This window comes from Corythoichthys intestinalis, chromosome 7, assembly GCF_030265065.1.
Source record: "Corythoichthys intestinalis isolate RoL2023-P3 chromosome 7, ASM3026506v1, whole genome shotgun sequence".
NCBI lineage: Eukaryota > Metazoa > Chordata > Actinopteri > Syngnathiformes > Syngnathidae > Corythoichthys > Corythoichthys intestinalis.
This window is the reverse complement of record NC_080401.1, coordinates 46943698-46957796: the sequence shown is the minus strand read 5'-3', so window position 1 is coordinate 46957796 and position 14099 is coordinate 46943698. Positions and strand designations below refer to the sequence as shown.

The 14099-nt window shown below is 38.4% G+C and overlaps 2 protein-coding genes across 5 annotated transcripts in view; one reads left to right on the top strand and one right to left on the bottom strand.

Annotated features, from left to right (window-relative positions):
- The window catches only part of shc2 (SHC (Src homology 2 domain containing) transforming protein 2), a 76130-nt gene extending 72002 nt beyond the window's left edge, over positions 1-4128 (top strand). For all 4 annotated transcript variants that reach the window (XM_057840547.1, XM_057840548.1, XM_057840546.1 and 1 more), the window contains one exon: positions 805-4128. Coding sequence is in view for 1 of the 4 variants with exons in the window: in XM_057840546.1 (XP_057696529.1) it covers positions 805-834 (30 nt within the window). In the remaining 3 variants the exon portion in view is untranslated. The remainder of the gene's footprint in view (positions 1-804) is intronic.
- Positions 4129-4313: 185 nt separating this feature from the next.
- ankrd24 (ankyrin repeat domain 24) overlaps positions 4314-14099 on the bottom strand; it is a 35553-nt gene continuing 25767 nt past the window's right edge. The window contains exons 17-21 of the mRNA XM_057840080.1: positions 10832-11065; positions 9997-10173; positions 9723-9884; positions 7007-7072; positions 4314-6598 (exon numbers count right to left, since the gene is read on the bottom strand). Coding sequence (XP_057696063.1) covers positions 6530-6598; positions 7007-7072; positions 9723-9884; positions 9997-10173; positions 10832-11065 — 708 coding nt within the window. The 3' untranslated portion in view covers positions 4314-6529. The remainder of the gene's footprint in view (positions 6599-7006; positions 7073-9722; positions 9885-9996; positions 10174-10831; positions 11066-14099) is intronic.

Below are 14099 nucleotides of genomic sequence, written 5' to 3'. Positions count from 1 at the left end.
TACAGCTTAAAAATTAATTAATCAAAATTAATCGCAATTAATCGCAATTCAAACAATCTATAAAATATGCCATATTTTTCTGTAAATTATATATATATTCTGTAAAATAAATTGTTGGAATGGAAAGACAAGACACAAGATGGATATATACATTCAACATACGGTAAATAAGGACTGTCTTTGTTTATTATAACAATAAATCAAGAAAATGGCATTAACATTACTAACATTCTGTTAAAGTGATCCATGGATAGAAAGACTTGTAGTTCTTAAAAGATAAATGTTAGTACAAGTTATAGAAATGTTATATTAAAACCCCTCTTAATGCTTTCGTTTTAATAAAATTTGTAAAATTTTCAATCAAAAAATAAACTAGTAGCCCGCCATTGTTGATGTAATTACTTACACAATGCTCATGGGTGCTGAAGCCTATAAAATCAGTCGCACCCAAGCGCCAGCAGAGGGCGGCAAAACTCCATAAAACAATTAACAAGTGGGCATTTCACTCTACTGTCATTTAAATCTGTCTGAGCGGGACATGTGCGTTAATTGCGCCAAATATTTTAACGTGATTAATTTTAAAAATTAATCACCGCCCATTAACGTGATAATTTTGACAGCCCTAATAATTATTAGTACATAGTGTTTTGAAAAAAATCTAACCATTAAAAATATTTAATAAACTGAAATTCCCTATTTCTGGTCTGATAATATTTGTACGTTTACATTGTTTTGTTGCAGTTCTATCAACAAAGCATGAATCAATTTCAAACTAAATCCAAGCATCTTTTTTTTCTATCCCAGTGCAAAGCAAAAGCGGGCTGTTCATCCTGAGTGGACACTTTTGTGACAAATGACGGGATATGAGGAGACATCATCGCCCTTTATGAATATTCAGATCGTCAAACTGTCCCTGCTATTGTCAAAAATTCCTCCCAGCATGCAGCTCTCAAGTTAAACAAGGGAACCTCCAGGACTTCTGGTAGTCATGCTCTGTGATAACTCACCAGTTAGTTGTGCACAAGCAAAACTTAAAAAAATGAGATTCTACCACTGTTACGGGACTCTAATGGTACAATGGGGAAGAAAAACAAACACAAATTTCCAAGTAGTTTGCTGATGAAAAGCACCAAGCTTGCAACAATGGACAGTCTCAATATACAGTACAGTTCAATGAGTGTTTTGCCACGTATGGTGTTTCGTCATTTGCCACTTTATTAGATACATCTACTCAAACCAACAAATGAACTTCTATGCAGGACTGTCAGGTGTACAGTATTAGTATTCCCAAAGGTAAAAATGCTCAGTTTTATTAAACATAATTTGTTATAGTGGTTGTAGTTGTTTCTAACTAGTAGTTCAAAGCATTCTTGGGGTGAAATATTACAACAAGTTTAAAAGGAAAAGGTCACTTGGGATATAATTATTTTGAGGTATGAGCTTGGTTACCAAAGGAAATAACTCATATCTCAAGGCACCACTGTTAAGAAGTGATAATTCATCAAATTCAATTAATACAAATGCTGATAGGGATGTCCCGATCGCATATTTTTGCACCTGAGTCCGAGTCACCTGATTCTGAGCGTCCCGATCTGATACAGAAAAAAGTTTTTTTTTAACAACTACTATTTACTGAACTTTTCCTCTTTTTCCGGGAGTGTTGCAGACTATAAAACGTATATATTTTTTGTTTCTTTTGGCAATGCCACTGTATTTTTGGAATATACAGTATATATTTTTTTATTTTTAGAATTTTTGTTGCACTCATTAAACCAAATACAGTGGGGCAAATAAGTATTTAGTCAACCACTAATTGTGCAAGTTCTCCCACTTAAAAATTTTAGAGAGTCCTGTAATTGTCAACATGGGTAAACCTCAACCATGAGAGACAGAATGTGGAGGGAAAAAAAATCACATTGTTTGATTTTTAAAGAATTTATTTACAAATCATGGTGGAAAATAAGTATTTTATAATTATATGATATAATAGTATAAGTATTAAAAAAATGCGATATTGGTTAACTTCTCGTGGCACACCTGACGATCTCTCATGGCACACTAGTGTGGCGCGGCACACCGGTTGAAAAACACTGTCCTAAGATTTTCTTCAGTTGTTGATATATTTGGTTTATTGAGTAAAACAATGTTAATTTTTGTTGTTTACCTGCAATTAAATCACTTTCTTATTCTGATATACAGTTTCCAAAGCAGAAAGGTGACATAAAGCAGGGGTCCCCATCTGCCGGGCCGCGGACCGGTACCGGTCCGTGGCGCATTTGCTACCGGGCCGCACAGAAATAATAATTTAATAATGATCGCATTCTGGCTGAATTAACCCTGTGCCCCTGCTTAACACACCAATATCCCTGTCTACTCTAGATATAATGCTACGGGATAGATTAGGTTGTCGTCATAGAAGTCCATTGATTGGACCGCTAGTCGATAATAACGTATTGCTAGGCCGCGGGCGCAGCACATTTGTTCCCGGAAATAATTAGCCCCCACATGAGCGAAGATGACTGAAAAACAGACATCTTTGGAGATATTTTTATGGCGAAAAGGGCACCTGACGAGCCTGCTATCTCGAAGACCCACCAACGGCGAAGGAGTGGATTCGTGACCCGTTTGTGAATAAATCGAGTGATTCGAGCATGTCTGTTCAACAGGAAGATCAACTTGTAGAGATCGCAAATGACGGCGACCTTATTTAACATACATTTGAGACAACAACTCTACCGAGGTTCTGGATTAAAGTCATTCTGGATTATCCTGACATCGCTTCAAGAGCATTGAAAACCTTGCTACAATTTCCAACATCGTATCTTTGTGAAGCGGGCTTCTGTTTAACAACAAGGCGAAGTCGTTAATGGTGAGAGCGGTGTGCAGTTGTGTGCGGCTTACATGGCAGGATGTATCTGAGGAGAACTTTTCTACAAGTCCTTCCATGATCAAACGTAAGTTAATATTCCTTTCTTTCAAGAAAGTTTGTAGTGTTTACTTTGGAATCGCTGCATTTGCGCATTTTGCGGCTATGTTTAACGTTATGCGCAGAACCGCATCGTTGCAATTTTTGATGGGTTGCAAAATTTGTCAGAACACCGGTCCGTGAAAAAAGACCCAAATAACACCGGTCCGTGGTGCAAAAAAGGTTGGGGACCCCTGACATAAAGCACTCAACAGCATCAATGTGATAGGCTGTGTACTGTGCAAGCAATTGATTCAATGAAATACTATGACCACAAGATGGCAGTAATGTACTGTAAAATGTCAACTGGCTCTTAACACTGGTGACTCTAGACAGCTTTTTTTTTTTTTTTTTTTTTAAACCCGATCCTCTGAAAAATGGCCAGATTGGCCCGATTTCCGATCACATGATCGAATCAGGACATCCCTAAATAAGAATATGATATTAATTTAAATTGATGTAGTTTAATGCCACAGCAATAAACAGTTCTCTTTCTATCACTCAAAACTGAGCATTATTACATTTGTGAAGGTAGAGTTTGTGTACAGGATCTCCTTAGGTTGTGTCGGTGTATCTATTGAAGTGACCTGTCTAGTTTGTGTACAGGATCTCCTTAGGTTGTGTCGGTGTAGCTATTGAAGTGACCTATCTTTCTAACAGTCTGTCCAACTTCAGTGCCTTAAGAACCACGCAGGGACAGGCATTTAGTGTACAGTGTGCGCATCGGTGTCCCTGTTGCAAAAAAACTGTTTTCTTCTGCAATGCCAATGAATGACTGTACAAAGATCAAGATGATTCTGCTCACGTACATGTAAATAGGAATGTAAGCTGCTCATTTAGGGTTGATGCATAATAATGTCTGAATGCCTGTGAGTTGCTAAATCCCTCAAGGTCAAGTCAGATAAATGTGGATTATATTGTGGCATGTTTTCTTTATCCCAGGCTCAGGAAAACATGGTTTTGTTGTACGTCTTTGAATGTCATGTTTTTGTTACTGCTCTTAAGTTGAGGAAATTCTATTAAATTCTGCTCCTGCTGGCAGCAGTTTCATTGAATGCAACACCTTTAACAGCCTTATCACAGCTCGCTTTTCCTTTTGTTTCTCAGGAATTTCTTGTCTCTGCTTATTTTACAACTTGCTTCTCAATAAAAGTCATGGAAAACAACCCTTTCAATCGAAGTCAAAAACAGTCCAGTTATTTTAAATGGCCCACTATTGTTTGTGTTCTTTCTTAGACACCCCAAAATGCAGCAAAAGCAGTGTCCAAATCAGAAAGTAGTGCATTTGCAAATGCTCCAGCCAGAAAAGAGCACCGATGCTCTAGTAGAGAACACACACCAGAAGATGTATTTTTGTGTATTTGTTTTTAATCGAAACAAGAAAATATTGTTTAAAAAAAAAAGCTATAGCAAATATTGTAGGCCAATGACACATTTGTTGCACAGTCTAAAAATAACTCACACTTTGACTTATACAGAGATGCCACACTTGATTCACACTATGGGTCTTACAATTCACGTGCGTACGTTGCGTGAAGCTAATACTTTTAGTGCTCCGAGTTGCATCTTATTTTTTTCTTTTATAGCTAAGTATGTTTTGTTCATGACAAATTGTGTTTCTTGTGTAACAACAAAATGTTCATCAAACTTTGACACCATGCTCCGCCCATATTGGATGATGTAGGCTAGTGTTTACCAATCTTTACTGAGCCAAGGCACATTTTACATAACACACACACAAAGAAATTACAGTGGGGCAAATAAGTAATTAGTCAACCACCAATTGTGCAAGTACTCCTACTTAAAAAGATTAGAGAGGCCTATAATTGTCAACATTGGTAAACCTCAACCATGAGAGACAGAATGTGGAAAAAAAAAAAGCAGAAAATCACATTGTTTGATTTTTAAAGAATTTATTTCCAAATTAGAGTGGAAAATAAGTATTTGGTCACCTACAAACAAGCAAGATTTCTGGCTGTCAAAGAGGTCTAACTTCTTCTAACGAGGCTCCACTCGTACTAAGGGCACCTGTTTTAACTCATTATCGATATAAAAGAAACCTGTCCACCACCTCAGTCAGTCACACTCCAAACTCCATTATGGCCAAGACCAAAGAGCTGTCGAAGGACACTTGAGACAAAATTGTAGACCTTCACCAGGCTGGGAAGACTCAATCTGCAATAGGTAAAATGCTTAGTGTAAAGAAATCAACTGTGGGAGCAATTATTAGAAAACCAAAGACATACAAGACCACTGATAATCTCCCTCGATCTGGGGCTCCATGCAAGATCTCACCCCGTGGCGTCAAAATGATAACAAGAACGGTGAGCAAAAATCCCAGAAGCACACGGGGGGACCTAGTGAATGACCTACAGAGAGCTGGGACCACAGTACCAAAGTAACACAATGCGCCGCCAGGGACCTAAATCCTGCACTGCCAGACGTGACACCTTGCTGAAGAAAGTACACGTCCAAGCCCGTCTGCGGTTCGCTAGAGAGCATTTGGATGATCCAAAAGAGGACAGAAAGAATGTGTTATGGTCAGATGAAACCAAAATAGAATTTATTGGTAGAAACACAGGTTCTCGTGTTTGGGGGAGAAAGAATACTGAATTTCATCGGAATAACACCATACCCACTGTGAAGCATGGGGGTGGAAACATCATGCCTTGGGGCTGTTTTTCTGCAAAGGGACCAGGACGACTGATCTGTGTAAAGGAAAGAATGAATGGGGCCGTGTATCGAGAGATTTTGAGTGAAAATCTCCTTCCATCAGCAAGGGCATTGAAGATGAGACGTGGCTGGGTCTTTCAGCATGACAATGATCCCAAACACACAGCCAGGGCAACAAAGGAGTGGCTTCGTAAGAAGCATTTCAAGGTCCTAGAGTGAACTAGCCAGTCTCCAGATCTCAACCCCATAGAAAATCTGTGGATGGAGTTGAAAGTCCGTGTTGCCCAACGACAGCCCCAAAACATCACTGCTCTTGAGGAGATCTGCATGGAGGAATGGGCCAAAATACCAGCAACAGTGTGTGAAAAGCTTGTGAAGAGTTACAGAAAACGTTTGGCCTCCGTTATTGCCAACAAAGGGTACATAACAAAGTATTGAGATTAACCAAATACTTATTTTCCACCATGATTTGCAAATAACTTCTATAAATCAAACAATGCGATTTTCTGTTTTGTTTTTTTCCCACACATTCTGTCTCTCATGGTTGAGGTTTACCCATGTTGACAATTACAGGCCTCTAATATTTTCAAGTGAGAGAACTTGCACAATTAGTCGTTGTCTAAATACTTATCTGCCCCGCTGTACATAATCTGAATCCACATGATAGATAATATACCATTTGCCTTTTAGTGGAAGAGCATTTTAACGTTCTGCCCATTAATATATGTCACGAGCACGAATAAATGAATAACGATATATCATTTATTGAAAATAAAAAATCCACAGCCCCTTGGATGTTTAGTCAAATGTTAGCTCACCATCCATTAGTAAAACAGGTATGTGCTTGTATATACTTGATTTGATGAGCTAAAATGATGTGCAACGGTGATGTCATTGACCCTGTTGGCTCATCCTGTGGATCTGGAGGAGAAGACGTTGCACCTCTTCATCCATACGACCCTGTGGGACAAACACAATATATATATATATTTTTTTAATATTACAGTTTGGGGTTGTAAAATGTCATGTGGGAGGTTTACTGTCAATTAATTGGAAATATGACAACTTTTTGAAGTACAGGTAATAGTAACAGGGATATCTCAGATTTGCAAATATTGTATGTTTATATTTTATAATTACACAAAACTTGGTTGTTGTTTTTTCTATTTTTATTTCCGTGTATCCTCTTTAAAAGTGGGAACTTTTTGTTTGTAGTTTGTTTTCCCCTATGTCAGTTATAACTAACTGTAAAAGTGTCCCCATCAACTGTACTTTAGTTTTTTGAATTTGGAAGATCTTTTTCTCAGTGTGTGTCAGTATTTCGTGAAGCAAAGTGAGCAATGTGAAAGTGCTGATAGACACTCTCACCTGCACGGCTGCCAGTAGATGTGACCGATACACAGAAACCACCTGCTTGTGCTTTCTTTCCCAATCCTGAAAGACGATGAATTAATAAAAAAAAAATAATAATAATAAAACACAAATACAACCATTTTATAAGCAAATAATCATTTTTAATTTTACTGTATTTTTAATTTTACTGCAGGAACATGTTCCGAAAGAGCTGGAACAGGGTCGTGTTTACTACTGTGTTACATTACCTTTTTATTAAACAATATTCATTAAACATTTGGGAACTGAGGACATGCTGGATAGTTGACGTACTACTACTAGGCTACTACAAAGACAGCGTTCTATTACACCTACAGTGTGTGTTGAAGTTTTTGTATTGGAAATAAAAGCGGCAGTGTATTTTAACTCAAATTAGTGCAGTTAGCGCAATGACACGCGAACACATTTGAAAATATAAAGGTCCAGTAAGCCTCAGTTTAACACCCCCTTTTCACAACATTAATATAAATTGCACACGAATATCCAACAGTGCATCCAACAATACTCTACAAACAACAATATGGCTACAACGCAAGCATGTCTTACCTATTTGAAGACATCAAAGGTCGATATAACTATCATCATAATCATCTTCATTTTCAACCTCAAATTCAATTTTAGAAAATTTCGTTGTTTTTGTAAAGAAAAAAAAATGGCTATTTCGTTTTTGTGCCATGTTAACGGGTTAATAATCTGTTGAGAAAAACAACTAGCTCAAAATAAGCTTATTTCAAGAAACCTAGGTGAGTCAAATTTACTTGAATCCCTGGCAGATAGTTTCACTTATTTCTAGTAGATTTATACTAAAAACTTGGGAATTTAACTAGTTTTAAGGGGGTGTGTTTTTGCAGTGTAAATATCTAATCCCCAAAGTTACAGTGCCTTGCAAAAGTATTCGGCCCCCTTGAACCTTGCAACCTTTCGCCACATTTCAGGCTTCAAACATAAAGATAAAATTTTAATTTTTTGTCAAGAATCAACAACAAGTGGGACACAATCGTGAAGTGGACCAAATTTATTGGATAATTTAAACTTTTTTAACAAATACAAAACTGAAAAGTGGGGCGTGCAATATTATTCGGCCCCCTTGCGTTAATACTTTGTAGCGCCACCTTTTGCTCCAGTTACAGCTGCAAGTCGCTTGGGGTATGTTTCTATCAGTTTTGCACATCGAGAGACTGACATTCTTGCCCATTCTTCCTTGCAAAACAGCTCGAGCTCAGTGAGGTTGGATGGAGAGTGTTTGTGAACAGCAGTCTTCAGCTCTTTCCACAGATTCTCGATTGGATTCAGGTCTGGACTTTGACTTGGCCATTCTAACACCTGGATACGTTTATTTTTGAACCATTCCATTGTAGATTTGGCTTTATGTTTTGGATCATTGTCCTGTTGGAAGATAAATCTCCGTCCCAGTCTCAGGTCTTGTGCAGATACCAACAGGTTTTCTTCCAGAATGTTCCTGTATTTGGCTGCATCCATCTTCCCGTCAATTTTAACCATCTTCCCTGTCCCTGCTGAAGAAAAGCAGGCCCAAACCATGATGCTGCCACCACCATGTTTGACAGTGGGGATGGTGTGTTCAGGGTGATGAGCTGTGTTGCTTTTACGCCAAACATATCGTTTTGCATTGTGGCCAAAAAGTTCAATTTTGGTTTCATCTGACCAGAGCACCTTCTTCCACATGTTTGGTGTGTCTCCAAGGTGGCTTGTGGCAAACTTTAAACGAGATTTTTTATGGATATCTTTGAGAAATGGCTTTCTTCTTGCCACTCTTCCATAAAGGCCAGATTTGTGCAGTGTACGACTGATTGTTGTCCTATGGACAGACTCTCCCACCTCAGCTGTAGATCTCTGCAGGTCATCCAGAGTGATCATGGGCCTCTTGGCTGCATCTCTGATCAGTTTTCTCCTTGTTTGAGAAGAAAGTTTGGAAGGACGGCCAGGTCTTGGTAGATTTTCAGTGGTCTGATGCGCCTTCCATTTCAATATGATGGCTTGCACAGTGCTCCTTGAGATGTTTAAAGCTTGGGAAATCTTTTTGTATCCAAATCCGGCTTTAAACTTCTCCACAACAGTATCTCGGACCTGCCTGGTGTGTTCCTTGGTTTTCATAATGCTCTCTGCACTTTAAACAGAACCCTGAGACTATCACAGAGCAGGTGCATTTATACGGAGACTTGATTACACACATTTGGATTCTATTTATCATCATCGGTCATTTAGGACAACATTGGCTCATTCAGAGATCCTCACTGAACTTCTGGAGTGAGTTTGCTGCACTGAAAGTAAAGGGGCCGAATAATATTGCACGCCCCACTTTTCAGTTTTTTATTTGTTAAAAAAGTTTAAATTATCCAATAAATGTTGTTCCACTTCACGATTGTGTCCCACTTGTTGTTGATTCTTGACAAAAAAATTAAATTTCATATCTTTATGTTTGAAGCCTGAAATGTGGTGAAAGGTTGCAAGATTCAAGGGGGCCGAATACTTTTGCAAGGCACTGTATATACTGTGTGATTTCAATGTTTTATTTATTTTTAACCCAAAATAAATAGTTCTATTTATTTTTTTTAATACCATAAATAAATAAATAAATAATCTACCAAAACAAGTTTTCCCTCCAAAACCAGTGGGTGCTGCATCACCCTCAGCATCCCACTTCCCGCACCAAATGGAATGATTTGTTCCATACCTGGAGTTGTTGATTGAGAATGGCGATCCTGTTCTGTTGAGCCATTTGCTGTCCTGGGTTCCCGTGATGTGTGTTTGAGCTGGAGGATGTGATGCCAAGAGGAGGTGACAGAGATCCAAGTGCCTCTTTTAACCGGAATACCTCCTTTGACAGCTCTGTTATCTGCAACCAAGTTTTGTTCATGAGTCTTTCAATGAGATCCAAATTAAAGTGTCCAAAATATACGAATCCGTGTCCACAGAGCGTTATTTTTCATTGCACTCGCATGTCTTGCCTTGCGGTCCTTCTCCTTGACCAGGCCTTGAGACTCTTGGATGTTTGTGTGAAGTTCCTGAATGTGACTCGACTTTGCCTCCAGTTCCTGAAACTGCTGTTGCACAGCAGCTAGCTGAGTCTCCGCAACTTGTCGCTCGCTCTTGTTAAACAGAGCCTCCCTCTGCACTTGGAACACCTACAGATGATGGCAACAACCAGTATGTTCAATCAGTGTAATCTTGGTATGATTACTTACTTGGACTTTTAATTTTGAAAGCTAAATTATCTTATTACCACCTGACAAAAACAAATGAATCAAAAGGTATTCTGTCCAAACAATGTGTTCATTTCCAATGAGTGGATTATTTTTTAACTTGTTTTTTTTTACAGGGTTGAACAAACAATCAGTTATATAACAAACATCCTGAACAACTGAGATCTGCACAAATATAATTTGCTTTGAAACCTGTTGCTCACTGCTGTGTGTTTAATGATCATACTGCAAATAAAAAATATTACCTGTCTTGCTCTTGCTTCCATTTTGTGGTTTAAAACTTGGTAATATGGAAGTTGAAGAGAGAAAGAAGCTTCGAAATAAGCAGCCATTGGGAGTGAAAGTCAGCAGTATCAGTTTCAGTGGACATGTTAGTGCTATACCAATACCCTAAACTAATACTCGACCTTGAGTACATCAACATACAACGTACAGAGAAGTGGATAAATAATGCAGAGGTGGGAAAGAGATAGAGGTGGAACATGACTCTCATTGCAGCAGACACAATAATGACTAATTCTACTTAGATGGCTTTGTGATGGTTTACAGGGAACAATGCATACACATACGAACTACATACCTCAGTGCAGGTCTTCTCATGTTTACGTGTGAGGTCGTTAAGGCGGGCTGCCATGGCATTGATCTCGGCCTGCATAGACAGCCGCAGGGCTTCATGGTCCTCCTTGGAGATAAGGCCCTGCTGGGCGGCCTTTTGGGACTTGAGTTCCCTCAGCTCAGTTTCCTTGTCACTCAGAGCCTCTTGAGCAGCTGTTGCACTGCTCTCGCTGGCCTGCAGGGAGCGCTGAAGCTCTGTCTAACAAGACACAAAACAAACTAAACATCATCCATGGTGTCAAGTGTTAATAAATACAGTTGCAGTCAAAAGTTTACATACACTTGTGAAGAACATAATGTCATGGCTCTCTTGAGTTTCCAGTTATTTCCCCACAGCCCACAGGCTCATCTCCTTCAGCTCAGGTTACTGCTGGTTTATTTTTTGGAGGTCATTCATATTTTCATGTACTGTATTTCTTTTTCTTTTTTTTTTTTCCTTCCAACTTGCACACTATGTGACCTTGACGTACAGTTGTGGTCAAAAGTTTACATACGCTTGCGAAGAACATAATGTCATGGCTCTCTTGAGTTTCCAGTTATTTCTACAACTCTGATTTTTTTCTGATAGAGTGATTGGAACAGATACTTCTTTGTCACAAAAAACATTCATGAAGTTTGGTTCTTTTATGACTTTATTATGGGTGAACAGAAAAAAGTGATCAAATCTGCAGGGTCAAAAATATACATACAGCAGCGCTAATATTTGGTAACATGTCCCTTGGCCATTTTCACTTCAATTAGGCGCTTTTGGTAGCCATCCACAAGCTTCTGGTTGAATCTTTGACCACTCCTCTTGACAGAATTGGTGCAGTTCAGTTTATTTTGATGGCTTTCTGACATGGACTTGTTTCTTCAGCATTGTCCACAAGTTCTCAATGGGGTTTAAGTCAGGACTTTGGGAAGGCCATTCGAAAACCTTCAATCTAGCCTGATTTAGCCATTCCATTACCACTTTTGATGTGTGTTAGGGTCATTGTCCTGTTGGAACACCCAACTGCGCCCAAGACCCAATCTTCGGGCTGATGACTTTAGGTTATCTTGAAGAATTTGAAGGTAATCCTCCTTCTTCATTATCCCATTTACTCTCTGTAAAGAGCCAGTTCCATTGGAAGCAAAACAGCCCCACAGCATAATACTACCACCACTGTGCTTGACGGTAGGCATGGTGTACTTGGGGTTAAAGGCCTAACCTTTTCTCCTCCAAACATATTGCTGGGCATTGTGGCCAAACAGCTCGATTTTTGTTTCGTCTGACCACAGAACTTTCCTCCAGAAGGTCTTACTTATCTTTGTCCATGTGATCAGCAGCAAACTTCAGTCGAGCCTTAAGGTGCCGCTTTTGGAGCAAGGCCTTCTTTCTTGCACGGCAGCCTCTCAGTCCATGGAGATACAAAACACGCTTGACTGTGGACACTGACACCTGTGTTCCAGCAGCTTCTAATTCTTGCCAGATCTGCTTTTTGGTGATTCTCGGTTGAAACTCTTCACCCTCCTGACCAATTTTCTCTCAGCAGCAGGTGATAGCTTGCGTTTTCTTCCTGATCGTGGCAGTGACAAAACAGTGCCATGCACTTTATACTTACAAACAGTTGTTTGCACTGTTGCTCTTGGGACCTGCAGCTGCTTTGAAATGGCTCCAAGTGACTTTCCTGACTTGTTCAAGTTATTGATTCGCTTTTTCAGATCCATGCTGAGCTCCTTTTGACTTTCCCATTGTAGCGTTTGTGGGCGTTTGCATCCAATGAGCCCTATTTAAATGGCCTCAGAGAAGTCAAAATTGCTAATTCGTGTTGCTGTATGTATATTTTTGACCCAGCAGATTTGATCACTTTTTCTGTTAACCCATAATAAAGTCATAAAAGAACCAAACTTCATGAATGTTTTTTTTTTGTGACAAAGTATTTGTTCCAATCACTCTATCGGAGAAAAATCAGAGTTGTAGTAATAACTGGAAACTCAAGAGAGCCATGACATTATGTTTTTCACAAGTGTATGTAAACTTTTGACCACAACTGTAGCTAACATGTTCTAATATTAGGGCTGTCAAATGATTAAAAATCTATAAAATATGCCATATTTTTATGTAAATTATTGCTGGAATGGAAAGATAAGACAAAAGACTGATATATACATTCAACATACTGTACATAAGTACTGTATTTGTTTATTATAATAATAAATCAACAAGATAGCATTAACATTATTAACATTCTGTTTAAGTGATCCATGGATAGAAAGACTTGTAGTTCTTAAAAGATAAATGTTAGTACAAGTTATAGAAATTTTATATTTAAACTCCTCTTAATGTTTTCGATTTAATAAAATTTGTAAAATTTTCAAACAAAAAATAAACTAGTAACTCGCCATTGTTGATGTCAATAATTACACAATGTTCATGGGACACAATTGAAACCCATAAAATCAGTCGCACCCAAGCGCCAGCAGAGGGCGACAAAACACCAAAAAACACAAGTAACAAATGGACATGACACTCTGCTGTCATTTTAATCTGTTTGAGCGGGGCATGTGCGTTAAATCCGTCAAATATTTTAACGTGATTAATTAGCCCTTTAAGGTCTGGGCCTATTTTGTCTGATTTTGCATGCCTTTGAAGTTGCCTTTATATTTCAAAGAAAGAATTGTTTACGATGGCCTGGTTTGGTCCCTTTTTTTGTGACACCTTGAACTTCATGTCCAAATTATTGTTTCCTTCACTGATCAATTATAAATCATCATTTTGGGCCCAAAAAGACCAAAAATTCCAAAATCGTTTTGTCAAAATTTTTAATATTGATGTCCAATTGACAACCAAACATGCGTAACGAACCGTTTTGAAACTTTGTAATATTTATTCAACATGTTAGGATGAACATTCAACCAAAAAAATTGAGAATAAATAGTCTTATATTTGACAATTCAACATAAACAACAGGTATAGCCATAGGCGTTTTTTGCCTTTATACATGCTCCAGTCAAAACAGGTTATATACAGCAGACCTAACAGTGAAGAACAGTGAAAAAATATATACCATCTAACACAAAAAGTGTTTAGAGGCCATCTCTTTATGAGTTTAGGTATTGCGGCCCATCACCTGATGAAAACTATGTACACACAATCAAGCTTCTTGAACACACATTTATATACACAAATTGAGAAGACTGATTGTGGGAAAAAATGTATATATATATAACATTGGGGGGAAAAAAAGTATTTTCAAAAATATTTACAATAA